The sequence below is a fragment of the Pungitius pungitius genome, chromosome 5 (genome assembly GCF_949316345.1).
Source record: "Pungitius pungitius chromosome 5, fPunPun2.1, whole genome shotgun sequence".
Classification (NCBI taxonomy): Eukaryota; Metazoa; Chordata; class Actinopteri; order Perciformes; family Gasterosteidae; genus Pungitius; species Pungitius pungitius.
The window spans coordinates 18,829,305-18,844,310 of NC_084904.1; the positions used below are offsets into that span (position 1 = coordinate 18,829,305).

General features: G+C 44.2%; 2 protein-coding genes across 2 annotated transcripts; both read left to right on the forward strand.

Moving 5' to 3' along the window:
• The first annotated feature begins 1,293 nt into the window (after positions 1–1,293).
• Positions 1,294–7,633, forward strand: ap3m2 (adaptor related protein complex 3 subunit mu 2). The gene is made up of 9 exons (XM_037482467.2): positions 1,294–1,383; positions 2,563–2,843; positions 2,939–3,110; positions 3,545–3,682; positions 3,944–4,029; positions 4,184–4,317; positions 4,443–4,650; positions 4,791–4,935; positions 5,905–7,633. Exons 2-9 carry the CDS (start codon positions 2,571–2,573, stop codon positions 6,003–6,005), a joined length of 1,257 nt encoding a protein of 418 aa, XP_037338364.1. The 5' UTR covers positions 1,294–1,383; positions 2,563–2,570; the 3' UTR covers positions 6,006–7,633.
• A 3,567-nt stretch (positions 7,634–11,200) lies between these two features.
• Positions 11,201–11,628, forward strand: LOC119224962 (CXXC-type zinc finger protein 4-like). The gene has a single exon (XM_037482468.2). It carries the CDS (start codon positions 11,201–11,203, stop codon positions 11,585–11,587), a length of 387 nt encoding a protein of 128 aa, XP_037338365.2. The 3' UTR covers positions 11,588–11,628.
• The last annotated feature ends 3,378 nt before the right edge of the window (positions 11,629–15,006 follow it).

The following is a 15,006-nucleotide window of genomic DNA, read 5'->3' on the forward strand; positions in this document are numbered from 1 at the left end:
ATTACAAACTATCTCCTTAGTAACAAGGAAACGACAGTCTTTTAATGCTGCTACATCAACATTTTTATTGAAAGTCAATTTTACAAAATTTAGTCATTTCCAAAAAATGATGTCACATCTGGTTTGATATAAAACCGCTGTGCACAGCTGTTTAGGTCGCCCCCTACCTCCTATAAAGCATGCCATATTCCCTTATAAGAAATGTGGTTTAACTAAGCTCCATACTATGACTAATTAATTCCTTTTTCTCCATTGTCGCCGTGCATTTATAGTGAACATGTTGACAATTGTTGAATTGCTTTGACCGCCTGTGTCCACTAGATGTGCCCAAAGAGGAGTGAGCATCGCATGTTAAGGCAAATTGACGTGGAAATGAATGTTATTTTCCAGCACGCTTAAAACTTCCACTAAATTCAAATACACAGACTGGAATCCCTGAACTTTGCTGCGCTGTGAACAGTTTAATCTCGATTTCAAAGGAATATCTCAGAACACACAAGTCTATTTAATGTAAAAGGTTTTATTGACACTGAGGGAAGGTTTTCTCAACAACTCATTGTTCGCTTGTGTGTTTTTAGACTTTGTCTTGAAGGTGTGAGCCGCACTTGGAAAGAAGGTGGAACTATCACTAATACTATCTACATATATTCTATATACTGTGACGAAGGAACTACAGTTTTTTGTACAGTTTGTTTGAAATACTGAATGTTGCTCTTATTAAAGAGCAGCATTTTAGAAAGAGACATATTTCATTGACATACTGTGTCTTTGTGTGTTGTCCAAATAACACACTGTGGTCTCTATACAACACTTACTAGTTTTAAAAAAGAAAAATTCTCAACATGTATTTTGGTGTCATGAATAAATAAGACCCAATAATAAATAAGACCAAAGGTATTCTTTGCAATTTTCATGTTTGTCTTTGCTATTTAATTATGAAGGGTTTAGGGAAATAGAAAATTAGATTTGCTATGTCTATAACAAAATATAAAGTAATTAATTAACTGACCGATTTATTACTGTGTAGCTTTTGAAGAAGTTTTTGAACCATATCAAATGTTTGAATGGAGAGTATCTCCTCAAGATGAAATCTGATACTGGAAACAAAATGTCAGACCAGCCACATCTTCAGGCCAATCAGCGGGCAGTCTTACTGGTGTTTACCGAAGCCCCCCCCCCCCTCCCTCCACGGACCAATCACAGCCAAGTCACGAGGCACTAGCTTCCGTGTTTTTGACTTATTACTCTATTGAGTGGGCGGGTTCTCACGGTCTCCCCGGATTCTGATTGGTTCGCTGCAAACGTATCTGTATCAAAGCGCTGTTCCACCTAACGGGAAGCGACGACGGCGGCTTAATCTTTCACTTGGAAAAACATTGAAAGGTGAGACGAAAACGTTAACATTTGTATCCGGTGAGACATGTGCAATTTATCGATTCATCCCGAGGGGCAGGGTGGCACGTTCTCAGTCAAAACAGCAGCGTTATTTTAACGTATTTCCATCCCCTGGTTACCGGGTGACGGGGCTTTTCCTCCTCTGTCATGAGACCGCGGAGCAGGAGGAGGCACTGATGTAGCCTCTCGCATTGAGACGAAGGGCCTAAATAAACTGCTCTACAATGGCGGTAGCTAGCTAGCTAGTTACGCCTTTAAATGCCGCTTACTATTAATACGAGTTATGTAGCTGCCATTCATTCTTGTGGCGCCGAGTTTCATTCGGCCCGAACGTGATAGCGGTGCCGCATATTTAATGAATATTCCGGTGTCATATTCCCCAGCAACCCGAAGAAGAGGCTGGTCTATGAAAACTAGTTCTGTGGTTAAATATGGATGCGTTGCGTTATTTGCTGCTTTGTATGGTAAGAGCAGAATAAATGCCCATCCCCCCCTTTTTGTTTGTTTGTAAGTAACAGCGTATTTTAAATCTAACTTCCAAAAAAGATTAGGAAAGACATTAAAAAGCTATTCGTTGTGTTTACATAGTATACGTGTTAGTGTATTATAATATACACTGAGCACAGAGAGCTTTATAGTGATGCTACTGAAGTGGGCTCCTTGTATGACTGGTGTCAGATGAGGGGAGGAAGGCCAGGGACTTGTGGTTTTTATGCAATTCATTTTGGATTTGATACTTCTAAAAAATACAGACTGAGTGGGGTGATGCTGTTTCTGACTCCTCATGGAATACAAACTGATTTTATGTCTCCCTGAACTCTCATCGTGTAACGTTACACGGACCAATTACAGTGTTAAAGGCCAACGTAAAAAGGATGGGGACACGAGAGATTACTTTTATTGGGAGAAAGAACCCGACACGGATGAGACACGACACAAACACCACTGCTGTGCACCGGGTATTGGCCCACATCTGTTTTAACCCCATCCCCAGAATAATGCTGGACAACTTCCCCATGAATGGTTGAACTGTATATAGTACAGCAATGCTTTTAGGTATTTTTGAAAGAAGACCAATTGTCATCTGAAAGTAAGAAAAGCACAGGCGTAAATGACACACAGATGAAATGAATTCTTATCAGCGCTTTGCTCCTTTTTCCCTGCCAGCCTCCACAATGATCCACAGCCTGTTCCTAATCAACGCCTCCGGGGACATTTTCCTGGAGAAGCACTGGAAGAGCGTCGTCAGCCGCTCCGTGTGCGACTACTTCTTCGAGGCGCAGGAACGCGCCTCCGAGCCGGAGAACGTCCCCCCGGTGATACCCACGCCGCACCACTACCTGATCAGCGTGCTCCGGCACCGCATCTACTTCGTGGCGGTGATCCAGAGTGAGGTGCCGCCGCTGTTCGTCATCGAGTTTCTGCACAGGGTCGTCGACACGTTCCAGGTTCTGGCTCCCGTGCATTTCTTTAGTTGGTTAAAAGTAGTTTAATAATATATTAATAAATACCCCTTTCCGAACCGTGTTTCTTTCGTTTTCAGGACTATTTTGGAGTGTGTACAGAGGCCGCCATTAAGGACAATGTGGTGGTGGTCTACGAACTGCTGGAGGAGATGCTGGACAACGGCTTTCCGCTGGCCACAGAGTCCAACATCTTGAAGGAGCTCATAAAGCCTCCCACTATCCTCCGCACCATGGTCAACACCATCACAGGTACAGTTCATGTTCACGCACCGCGGTGGCCGGTGAAAAAAGGACACCTTAAGCATTGAGTAGCGTTACGTCAAATAAAGATAGTGGTGTCAGATGTGCGTGTTTGAGGCGCTGGACAGATTAGTGCGCTGGACAGATTAGTTTAAGACATAAGGATGTTGCATGTTGCACTTTTCATTGCAATAGCTATTTTTCTTTTTTTTATACCCAATTCACCTTAAGGAAGTTATGCAAAATGTACAGAGTTGCATCTTTGCATTCTTTAAAGGCCCATTTCTTATGATTTTTTCCCCCCACTGGGAGCCAAAAATCTTGTTTAGTGTCAAATACATAAACCCAATGTTGTTTACTCCTGAGTGTGTGCGCACTTTGTAAATGGGCTCTGTGTAGAATTGACTTATTTGATCTACATCTGCTCTGCCACTGTTTTTCAGGCAGCACCAATGTTGGCGAACAGCTCCCCACAGGCCAGCTGTCAGTGGTGCCATGGCGACGTACCGGAGTCAAATACACCAACAATGAGGCCTATTTTGACGTGGTGGAGGAGATCGACGCCATCATCGACAAATCGGGTATTGTTCCGATCATCCTGCTGATCAAACGATACACTGTACCATCGCTTCATTTGTTTTACGTCTAATTCAACGCACACTGAAATGTGGACATATTCAATTTCATGCTTGCAATAAAACTAAGTTTTGTTCATTACCTTATTGAACGGTGGCATCAAACACAATTAATCCTGTCTGCATCAAATTGATTGAATGAATTCGTTCTATTTCTATGGTTTTGTCTCTAAATTTCATACATCAAACTCCAACTCTCGTCCTCAGGCTCCACTATTACAGCAGAAATTCAGGGGGTTATTGATGCCTGTGTAAAACTGACAGGCATGCCCGACCTCACACTTTCATTTATGGTAAGTTCCTTGAGTGTTGTCTCAATAATTCACCAACTTATTTAATGTCCTCAGTGGATACACACGGTCAGAAAGCCATCCAGAGCTATGTAATGATCGTCGCATAAGCGCGGCAAATTTGAAAATCCCCCGGCACTCCGCCCCTCTCTCCCAGAACCCTCGGCTGCTGGATGACGTCAGCTTCCACCCGTGTGTCCGGTTCAAGCGCTGGGAAGCGGAGCGGATCCTCTCCTTCATTCCCCCCGATGGGAACTTCCGGCTGCTCTCGTACCACGTCAGCTCTCAGAAGTCAGTATTTTCTCATTCGGGATCGTTCGCAGCGGCGAAGAGGCTCCCCGAACCCAAATGTATCCGATGCGTTCGATCCCCGCCGGCTCGTGTGACCCCCGTTTGTCGGCCTGCTGCTATTTCAGCCTGGTGGCGATCCCAGTCTACGTCAAGCACAACATCACCTTCCGAGAGGGAAGCTCCCAAGGACGTTTCGACTTGACTCTGGGACCCAAACAGACCATGGGCAAGGCGGTGGAGGCGGTGCTAGTCAGCAGCCAGCTGCCCCGGGGCGTCCTCAACGCCAACCTCAACGCCTCCCAGGGAACGTACACGTTTGATCCGGTCACAAAGGTACCTGAAGATAAATTCTGAGCTTGTTTCTTGTGCCTGAAAGAAGGGAGAAGTGTACATGGATGGCAATGTGTATGTCTTTAAAAGCCTTAAATCCCTGATTGGCATCTAAATGTTTTTTGTTTTTTTTCCTGGGCTAGATGCTGACGTGGGATGTTGGCAAGATCAACCCACAGAAGCTTCCCAGTCTGAAGGGCAGCATGAGCCTGCAGGCCGGCGCCTCCAAACCCGACGAGAACCCCACCATCAACATCCAGCTCAAGATCCAGCAGATGGCCCTCTCGGGTAAGCACTCACACCACCGGGCCTTCTCCCCGGTTCTGTATCTATCACAGTACCCCGCGTTGTTATTGTTACCACTTCTGTTAAAGAATCAAAGTGTTTTCCATAAGAGAAAACTCCACCCCGTCTTGCAAATAGCTCCACTTCTGGTTTCTTGTTGGAGTAGTCACTGAGATATTTTTTTAAGAGCTACCGAGCTGCAACACACACACACACACACACACACACACACACAGCTCTTTCAGTGAGTCAGAGGCCATGTTATTATTAATATTTCCATTGAGAAATATTTGACCTCAAACCCAACATGTAGGAAAAGCTTCAATCACATGCTGCTCAGCTGACAAACCCCTGACCGCCTCACTCAGTGAGCTTGATGGCCGCTAGGTGGCGCCAAATGCACCAAAGCACCTCCTCACATGACACCAGAAAGTTCTCCACTAGATTATTATGACAGAGTGATGTGGCTTAATTAAACATATCACCTAGAATGTCACTGAATATGTTCTTTGTCCAGAATCCTTTGAGTCTTTAACGGCATTCTGCTCTTTCAGGCTTTCATTCCAGAGCTTCAGAGGTGTTGTTTTTACCTTCTTCCACTGGATGGAGGTGTTTTCTCATGCATGTTGTTGTCCTGGTTACCACTTGGGTTAAAGCGCTGCAGTGTTTGATGCAATGCATCAAAATCAATAATGTTGCTAATAATTGACCTGTAAAAGAATCCCGCATTTAGTATACAGAACATAATAAGATGTTTGTGTTTAATATGTAAATATTCACAGGGTTAATTTAAAGAATATTTGGTAGTTAAGATTAAAAAATAATGAGATGGGAAAATATTATTAAAATATTTTAGTTTTTTTTGTTGCATTTTAAGAATTTTTTCGGTGCTGCAACAAACAGTAACACATTAAATGGATCAAATTGAAAATATTTGGGGGGGAAAAAATCTTTTTTTTTGTCCTCCCACAGGGCTGAAGGTGAATCGACTGGACATGTACGGCGAGAAGTATAAACCTTTCAAAGGCATCAAGTACATGACGAAGGCTGGCAAGTTCCAGGTGCGGACATAAGGACACCTGCTGCGTGACCACTGGACCAAACCACCACGAGGCAGTGACGGGGGGGGAGGAAGGGGGAGTTGGTACATTCCCTGAGTGTATGCATTTCAGGATTTAACAAAAAGGAGGCTCCGTGGAGCAGTAAATAACGGAGCGCTGCGCGTAGAAACCGCTGTAAGTAAAAGCGTCGAGAGAGTTTGAACATCAGGCCGAACCCAACTCGCTCCGACTCAGACTTTCTCTCTAATAATTCTAATCTTGAGCCCAAAATCCGGGCAGTTACACGAGACGTTTTCGACGGCCCTTTTGTTGACAGCGGCGTCGTCACGTTCAAGCATTTCAAACCCTTCACTATCTACAGGCCCGAATGTGATGCTGCACCGTTCCAGCTGTAGGTATCCTCCACCTCTCCACCCTGCGCTTCATCGTCTACGGCACGTCTGTCTGGAAACGTACGTGTGTGTGTGTGTGTGTGTGTGTGTGTGTGTGTGTGTGTGTGTGTGTGTGTGTGTGTGTGTGTGTGTGTGTGTGTGTGTGTGTGTGTGTGTGTGTGTGTGTGTGTGTGTGTGTGTGTGTGTGTGTGTGTGTGTGTGTGTGTGTGTGTGTGTGTGTGTGTGTGTGTGTGTGTGTGTGTGTGTGTGTGTGTGTGCGCGCGCGCTCTTGTGTCATCGATGCGTGACAAATGCCATATTGAAGGAAAGCTTCCCCTTTAGTAAGTCAAGATGTCGTGAGCGGTGTGGGATAAAACAACAGCTTTATCCTTGCAGGACACTAGTACATAAACAAGGAACTAGTGGCCGGTGATGTGGGGAATATGCTGTTGCAGCCTAGAATGTAAATTAATATATACATATAGAGAGAAATCATTTGGGGAGTATTCTAGCAAATGAAGCAAAAATGTCCTTTTATCTCCACCTCCAACGTATTCCTACGCTCAGGAGGACAAGCTCATGTGCTGCTTTTCTCTGAACCGTATTATTTGATCACGTTTCAACCGACGGACGCAAACTGCTATCACTGTATTTGAGTTCTTTATTTTCTCTGTTCTTGCGCTCCTCCTGTCTCTTGTTTTGATAGTTTGTCCGCACACTGACATGCGACACTGGAAGTGTCTTTACCGTCTGCTGCTACTAACCTTTCCTTTTTAAATGCAGGTGACTTCAGCTTTTTATAAAGCTATTTATTACCTCCTGGGAGAATTTCAGATACATGTTCAGCCTTTTTTTTATTCTACCTTAATTATTTATTCATCAAAACAAAGGATTCATTTGCTGAAGTAAATTTCTTGGTGCTTCTTGATTGTGCATACTACCATTTAAATTCCTCTTCAAAGCTTTAACTCTCTGGGAGCTTGTTGTTTAACCATTTTATGACCAAACTGGATCAGCTTTTGTTCTTGACGTACAGAATAATATTTGTAATCCTGTCAACTTGGCTCCCAAATGATTCCGTGAGTGCATCACCTACCTGCGTGTTAATATCTATATAAGTAAACCAGACAAATGAAACAAAATGTATTATGGTATAGTGGCCGGGTGGCTCTGAAGACCTGTTGACTTATTTTGTTTATGTATTTGTTAAATGGCCTCCAATGGAGTGTTGCACTGATGGAAAAAAAATAAAGATTTGATGTGTCATAACTGAGTGATAACGATCATTGAATGTGTGTGATACAGTGATGGTGGGGTTCCCAGTCCAAAATACGTAATTGATTATCTTTTAGAACATTTGAAAAACCGAACAGTTCGTTTTTTTTTTTTCTGAAAGTGTATTTGAAGCATCTCTTCATTTAAACCTCCGTCCTTTTCACTTCCACCCAGCTCCATAAGTCGGGGAGCACAGGGCCGAGCTCTGCTGTGTACTTGTGTATATTCAGAGATGCTTCGGACCGACTCGGTCCGCCGGGGTCACTGCTCCCCTTCTGCCCGGAGCGCCGACCCAAATGTGTGCGCAGGAGTGAGGCCTCGTTCCCTTTGTGACGTCACACAACATCTGGTTCATGTCCCCCCCCGCGTGACATCACAGACATCTGGTTACAACTGCTCTTAAATAATTGAGCTAACTTATTTTTTTTTTAAATGCCGTTCAAACATTAAGAGCAGTTTTTGAATTATTTTATTACTTCAAAAATTAACCCCCCCCAACCCCACCCTCTGATCCACTTGGCAGGACTCCACTCCATAATTTACTGATGACTTGAACCCCTCCAAAAGACACAACCTCTCTCTCTCTCTCTCCAGCCGCCCCCCCCCCCCCCCTCCTCCCTCCTCCCTCCTCCCTCCCTCCCTCGCTCTCTCAGCTCCGGCTCCATTGATCAGTTATGTCATGATGATGGAACTTTTTACCCCGTCGTCTCCACCTTGGAGCGCGAGTTAATTCTCTGAGTGGAAAAGTTTTGCATTTCTTTTAAAAACTCTCACTTCGTTATTATGATGCGTGGGTACTTTATGTTAGATTTCTACTCTTTATTTTCATTTTGCGAAGACGCTTGAAGGCTGAAGCTGTGGAGGAATATCGAGCCATTTAAAGACCGCACTGATCTCGGGTGGTACGTTGCTCTTTCTGACCTTACGTGTTTTTCCTTTTGCAGCCATGGATGTCGAGTCAGTAATTAACTTTTATTCGTTTGTTTCCGCATCTACGATTTATAACAGTTTATGTGCTGAATTATTTCGGCTTTTATATCAAACCGCTGTAAATCGACTAAGGGAGTAATTTTTGAATGATGTACATTATTTTTACTAAAATATAAATATTAAGCTCGTTCTGACATTTAGGACAACCACCGATTTGCAGACCCCTGCGCGGCAGTTCCAGGTTGTCACGTGGATGTAAATCAAAGCGTGTTTTCACACGTGGTCAAAGTGCTGTTTTTCGTCCCCCTAAAGCAATTATCACAGCCCTAGTGTATTGTGTATTGTGCTGTAATGAGGATTATCTTAATGTAAATCTAACGTGCCTGTTAGTGTTTATCTGATGGGTGTGAGCTGGCTCAACACCCCCGTGGGGTCACCACGTGGGCGAGCAGTGAAAGTCACAACAGAGGCAGAGGGGCGCTCACCTAAAGTTACCCACAACTCGCCTACATTTAATCTTACCTACATCTCACCCCCCTTCTCACCCCCCTTCTCACCTACGGACGACGTGATGAAACCACGTGCCCGTTGCTGGGCAATGTCATTGCGCGCAGATTTAGCGGAGGTTGAGTTTTGCGGTTAGAAAAAGTAGCAAAAGTTGAAAGAAAGAAACAAAATTGATTTATGTTGGTCATTCAAATTGTTCGCGTTGGTCGTTCAACTTCTTTTACCTGCAGCCTTATGTAACCATTTACTTTATCAAAGCAGTGTTTAGGAACTGCTAGCGTCTTTGACAAAATACTTATATACTTAAATACTTATATACTTAGATAACCTTCAACCATGGACCCCCATTCGGTGCTGTATGTACAACAACAAAAATAGTAATATGGCAAAAGTGCTGTCCTGCTAACGGTAAATGTCAAAACAAGTTAACGTTAGCTTACTAGCAAAGGTGCTAACAAGCTAACGTTAATTAACGTTATAACATTTCGAATGTCACAGGTATGGTGAGCTTAGCGGGTGCAAATCCATTGGTTTCATCCCAGCATATTAGGAAGTCTCTTTTTAATTTTGTATTTTTTTTACAAAGTTGCAGGAAACAACCTCAGATATAAGCAGCAGTTACAAGTATTGGTCAATATTTACCAATGTGTGGTTTTCATGGCTTGAAAGCCGCTGCAGGAGCTGAAAGGTTTACATTTTCAAACCTATATTCATTTTAAATCCATATTAAATCTGCCCACGGAGTAACATTAAAGTAAATTAGCCTGCATATTTTATAGTGTATTTTTCCACTTTGTGCATTAGTGACGACAAAAAAAACACTATACAGTGCAGGTTTTAGCAGGCAGTAGGGAAAAAACGCTGGGTTCAGCACAATTCACTTTATTGAAGGTTGACTGGAGCGTGTGACCACAAGACAAAGACAACTGTCCCTGGCATCAACTTATCACCCCCCCCCCTCTTTTCATTCGGGGAGACATAAGCCTCCCGTCCACGTGGGTTCTGCCATTAAAACACAATCTTCTCAAACACCTCACGTAGGCCTGCATGGATATGAGCCAACTGCAGGCACAGCACTGACAGCTGTGTTTGGAAACCAGACATCATCCACACGGCTATCGAGGATTGACAGACTGAACTCACGGGGCAAAGCATCTACTATTATCAAATAACGCTACACAGAGGCCTATACTAACCATTCAAGTGCATGCCGGATGTGAAGTGACACCCGACAAGATAATATTTCCTCTATCTAGTAGTATTTCAGTAAACTTTTGCCTTTAATAGTCCATTGTGTGAGTTTCAAGTGCTTTATCTTTATTTATTAGTTGATCTTTATTACCCTTTTTATTATGTAATGGACTCATGGGGGTTTTACCCGATGATCTCCTCCTATCATATCGGTCTTTCTTAATATTTGGAGAAAGATGACCATAGAACATGCTTACCCTGAGGCCTGAGGGTGGATGAAGATAAACATATTCAACCAATCACAAAATCAAATCAAACTAACTTGTTGTAGTAGATCTTAAAGATAGATGTCCATGATGAATTCTTGATGTCATAGTGACGACTTTCTGTGTTTGGCATGTTTTGCAATTGGTCATTTTGGCAAAATCATTTAATAACTTAGTGTGGGACCCATCTGACCTGCTCGATTTTGTGGCATTTAGTCTCATCTCTTTGCCTTCTCAGACTGTGCTCAGCCTGCGCAGACACCGCCGATGACTCCCCAAGCTCCAGCTGTGCTGCCCAGACTGCGGTGGACCATCGACCATCCCAAAGGGTAGCCTGGGTGGGATGGTTTCCACACTGCGAGTTACAACCAGGATTCCCCAGGAACACAGTATGATAATCAAGCTGTCCCTGGAGGGCTCAGACTAGAATAAATAGGTAACTTCTGCGGGCCACAGCCTACGTAGTCAAATGGGTTGGGGCTTTCTCCAGCTGGTTTTATTATCTAAGTAGACTAAGTTTTTACCTGGCAAAGACCAACCAAAAATTGCAACAAGTGCAGCCAAATATTCATTGAATATTTGAATGGATTTTTAGCTTCATTTTAAAAAAAAACTTTTAAAACTTGCTAATTGAGGCACAGAATAGACACAGGCGAAGGCAGTCGCCATGCCCAGGTCAAAGAAAGGGCCCGGTCCGCCACCCGGGGACATTGACACATTCTCAACGGATGCGGAGGCACGCAGGACACCCTCAGAGAAGACGTCCCCTCTCAGCAAATACATCGAGACCGAGCACCAGCAAGCGGGGCTCTTCTCTCTTTCCCCCCTGGACGACTCGCCGGACGCCGCCGCCGCCGCCGCCGACCTGCAGAAGAAAAGGAGGAAGAAATGCGGCGACTGCGGCCCCTGCCTCCGCAGGGAGAACTGCGGGAGCTGCGCCAACTGTTTGAACCGCAAGACGGGCAAGCAGATCTGCAAGCTGCGCAAATGTGACCAGCTGAAGAGGAGACGGGAGGAGTGGGAGGTGAGCGTGGCGCCGGCGGCCATCGTGTAATTACACTTGTTGTTTAAGGGCAATAACTGCATAGGGTTGGCACATTAATAGCAGGCTAAGTACTTGTGCTTGAAAGAGGTAGGGTTTTTTTTTTTTTTTGGACTCTGAAACTCACACTTCTTCTTATTTCTGACTTCAGTCAGCTGGTTGTGGTTGCAGTGTAATAACTAGAGGAGAGCAGGCATCCATTCACCCCCTCGCTGCAGTGGTTTCACTGCGGAGCATCACAGAGGTCACAAGACATCTCGTGTGAGACGTCCGTTCAGAAAGATAGCGTAACGTTTTTTAGCTGCCGGTGCTATTAATTGCATTCCTTATCTGTCAAGTCTAGACCTGTTTGTCCTCAGGCCGGGTGAAGAAGGCTTGTCAGTCGTACGTGCCATGTATAGTAGCATTTACACAGCATTTACTCAAAGGACAAGTTGGAATTGTATACCTAGAGTCTTAGATTTGCAGGTTAATATTTGACCTCTCTCAAAACATTAACTGTTGTTCCACCGAGATGAAACAGATTGTTTGGCCAAATAAAACAAATTCATATAGTGCGCTTTTACACAATAATGTGTGATTTACAAGCATAATTAACAACAAGTGTTTTTTTTCTATTTAAACAAATCGAATATTAGAATATCCAGTTATAAGGCAGGGCTGCTGCTGAAAGCTCCTGTGTGAGAGAGTGACTAGATATGAAAACAAGAAGAAACAACTCTGCGTGAGCAGCTTCATTGTCGCCGAACTGGATGGTGGAGTTACACTCGTCTGATTACAATCCCACGCTGAATCTATTGCAAAACCTCGCAGCAAGATGCTTCCAGCGATCGTTGGGGACATTTCACTGAACTTTTTAACAATGCTGGGCGCTTTGTGGAAGTGTGTTTATTGGTTAATGGGAGAAACACTTATTTTATAAATGGAATGGGGTAATCTTTTAGAGCTGAAAGGACACGACAATGAATGTTTTAGTTTAATTATGAAAACATAAATGGCCAACTATTTAGACAATAGATCTATAAGTTGTGAAGCAAATAAGCCAAAACGTTCCAGTTCCAGCTTCTCCACAGTGGTCATTTTCTACTTTTCTCTCCTCAATAGTAATAGTAAACGTAAATGTCTTTGGGTTGAGTCGTTCGGACAATTGTGATTTAAAAAAAAAAAAGGCTATTTATAAATAAATCCTTAGATAGAAAGAGGCGGTCACTCTATCTAATTCAGCTAGTCTTAGATGCGCTCAATGTAGTCACCCCATAAAGAGTATTTTACATGTTCCTGCATGTGTGCTGAGGCTACAGATTTAACCTTCTCATCGCGCTCACAGATCCAACTTAAATATTCCCCCCCCGAGATAAAGTCCTGGTGTGTTTGAACAGACTGAGTGCACAGTGTTGGTGTGTGTTTTGCATGGCTGAGAGAGTGTGAGGGCCACCAAACAGCAGCAGCGGAGAATTCCTTCAGTTGCCTGGGCTTTGTCCTTTGACCTCTGGAGCCCTGAATGAAGGCGCGGGGGTTAACCTCAGGCCGGTTCCTATTCGTGTGTGTGTGTGTGTGTGTGGGTGTGTGTGTGCGTGCGTGGGTGTGCGAAGAGAGAGAAAGAGTGCATTTTTTTTAAAGAGTGTGCACTTATGTGTTAATGGAAGTGCGTGCGTGCGTGTGTGTGTGTGTGTGTGGGGCTTTGTGTGTTTGTTCGTGCATCAGCGTCCTGAGGGCGGGGGATGGGCCGGGCAGTCAAAGAGCAGGACGGGAAGACGTAGTGTTGTAGGGGAGGCAGGAAAAACCAGACTTGTTTTCTGAAGCATGACGAGAAGCTGACTTTTACTGCTCCTCGGAGGGCGCAGCGAGCACATGGCCGCCGCTGCTCTCACTGACAGCCCCTCCTCGCCGCCCGTTTGATATTTCTCCGTAATGCCAAGAACTCAAAAAAAGGTCAGGAGCTTTATGATATTTACATTTCACAACATTTCTGAAATTAAACATTTCTGCCGTAACATTTTACATACAGTAATTTCCGTGTTAAATTTTTTTTTTCTCCCAATAATTTGAAAACTGTTACGCTTTAGAAACCTCACTAAGACCAGGAAAACAATCAAACACCGGTTCATTTATAAGGTGATTGTCATTCCTTTCGTTTGCATACTTGTTTGGAATTCTTTTCAAAAAGAATGTAGTCATTTAGCTGCGTCTGCTCTGTCACTGTCAGTAAGGGTAGCTGCCTCGGGGGTCAGTAACATCCAAACCGACCCAACTACCAAACTCAAAGCTCACTGGATGCCCAGAAGGGAAGATTGCACACGCAGATGTCTCAGCAGACAAGGACAGGACGTGCTGGTGTTGATGAGTGGAGCAGAACTCAAGAGGAAAAGGCGCAAAGTTTGTTTTGCCCGCAAACAGGAAATAAGGATTTAGAACCACATGGTGGAGGCTCGTGTCCTGTCTTCTCTGCTGAGACGCGTCTGGAGTGGCAGCAAACGCACCGGAGAGGGTCTGCTGCGAGGAGATAACAGCTTGGAGCGGCGCAATTTTCAGTATTACATGAAGAAACCCTAATTGCACGAGAGGGGTTTATGGGACAGAAAGTTAGGCAAAACTGTCTTGTTGTTGAGGGGGTCGGTCAACGTTTACAGCGTCCACATCTCACAACCCCCGACCTCTGAGGGAACCCTACCCCTATTCAGCCGGACCTTTTCCCCCCAATTTCACTCTGCCTCCTCTGGCCGGTGTAGGGACACAGGGGTATTTTGGTTTAGGACTGAATACCAGCATCAACACCACCCTGAGCTCTACTTTCTGTCCATGGCTGATGACCTTTTCACTGGTTCCGCTGCGAGCTTCTAGCATTTAAAACAACGTAGCTGCAGTCATTTCATGTTCTCTTTCGGATAAATCAGTACGGTAAGCATTTTTTTTTGTTTTTTTTTACCATTTTCTTTGTCAGTGTGTTTGGCTGGAGATGTTTACTCACACTCATTTCTTATGGATTATAGCTGCCACGAGTCAATAGTAGCAGGTAGTGAAGCAAAGGTTATTACGGTTACATATTTTTTTTTTTTTTAAAGAAGAAAAATGTAATTTAATCATCTGGATACACAATGATTGTAAAGAAGATTCTCTCAGAGCAAAGCAGGCCCTGTATCATGAATTCAATATCGTTACAGAGCGATAACTATCTACTGCCTCAGTGCCAAATGCCAGATAGATGCGTGTTGCTCCACTATCGACAAAGGCGAGTGTAGTAGTGTGTTAAGGCATGAGGAGATGTTCGGGGGGCTTAACTCCATAAGCTCTTAGCTGAGTGTCCCTCCGTCTATTCATCCATCAATATCCCTCCCCCCAACAGCTCCTCCATCTCTGCCCTCTGACCCGTATCGATGAGGCAGCTGAGTCCTGTATTGCCCTCCCATGGCAACGGCCCACTGCCGTGGAAA

What these genes read in the sequence shown, in the direction of transcription:
- ap3m2 (XM_037482467.2), top strand. Translation starts at nt 2,571, where the DNA reads ATGATCCACAGCCTGTTCCTAATCAACGCCTCCGGGGACATTTTCCTG. An exon ending in CATGGTCAACACCATCACAG is followed by an intron (nt 3,111 to 3,544) that starts GTACAGTTCATG and finishes ACTGTTTTTCAG; the next exon opens with GCAGCACCAATGTTGGCGAA. An exon ending in CGCCATCATCGACAAATCGG is followed by an intron (nt 3,683 to 3,943) that starts GTATTGTTCCGA and finishes TCTCGTCCTCAG; the next exon opens with GCTCCACTATTACAGCAGAA.
- LOC119224962 (XM_037482468.2), top strand. Translation starts at nt 11,201, where the DNA reads ATGCCCAGGTCAAAGAAAGGGCCCGGTCCGCCACCCGGGGACATTGAC.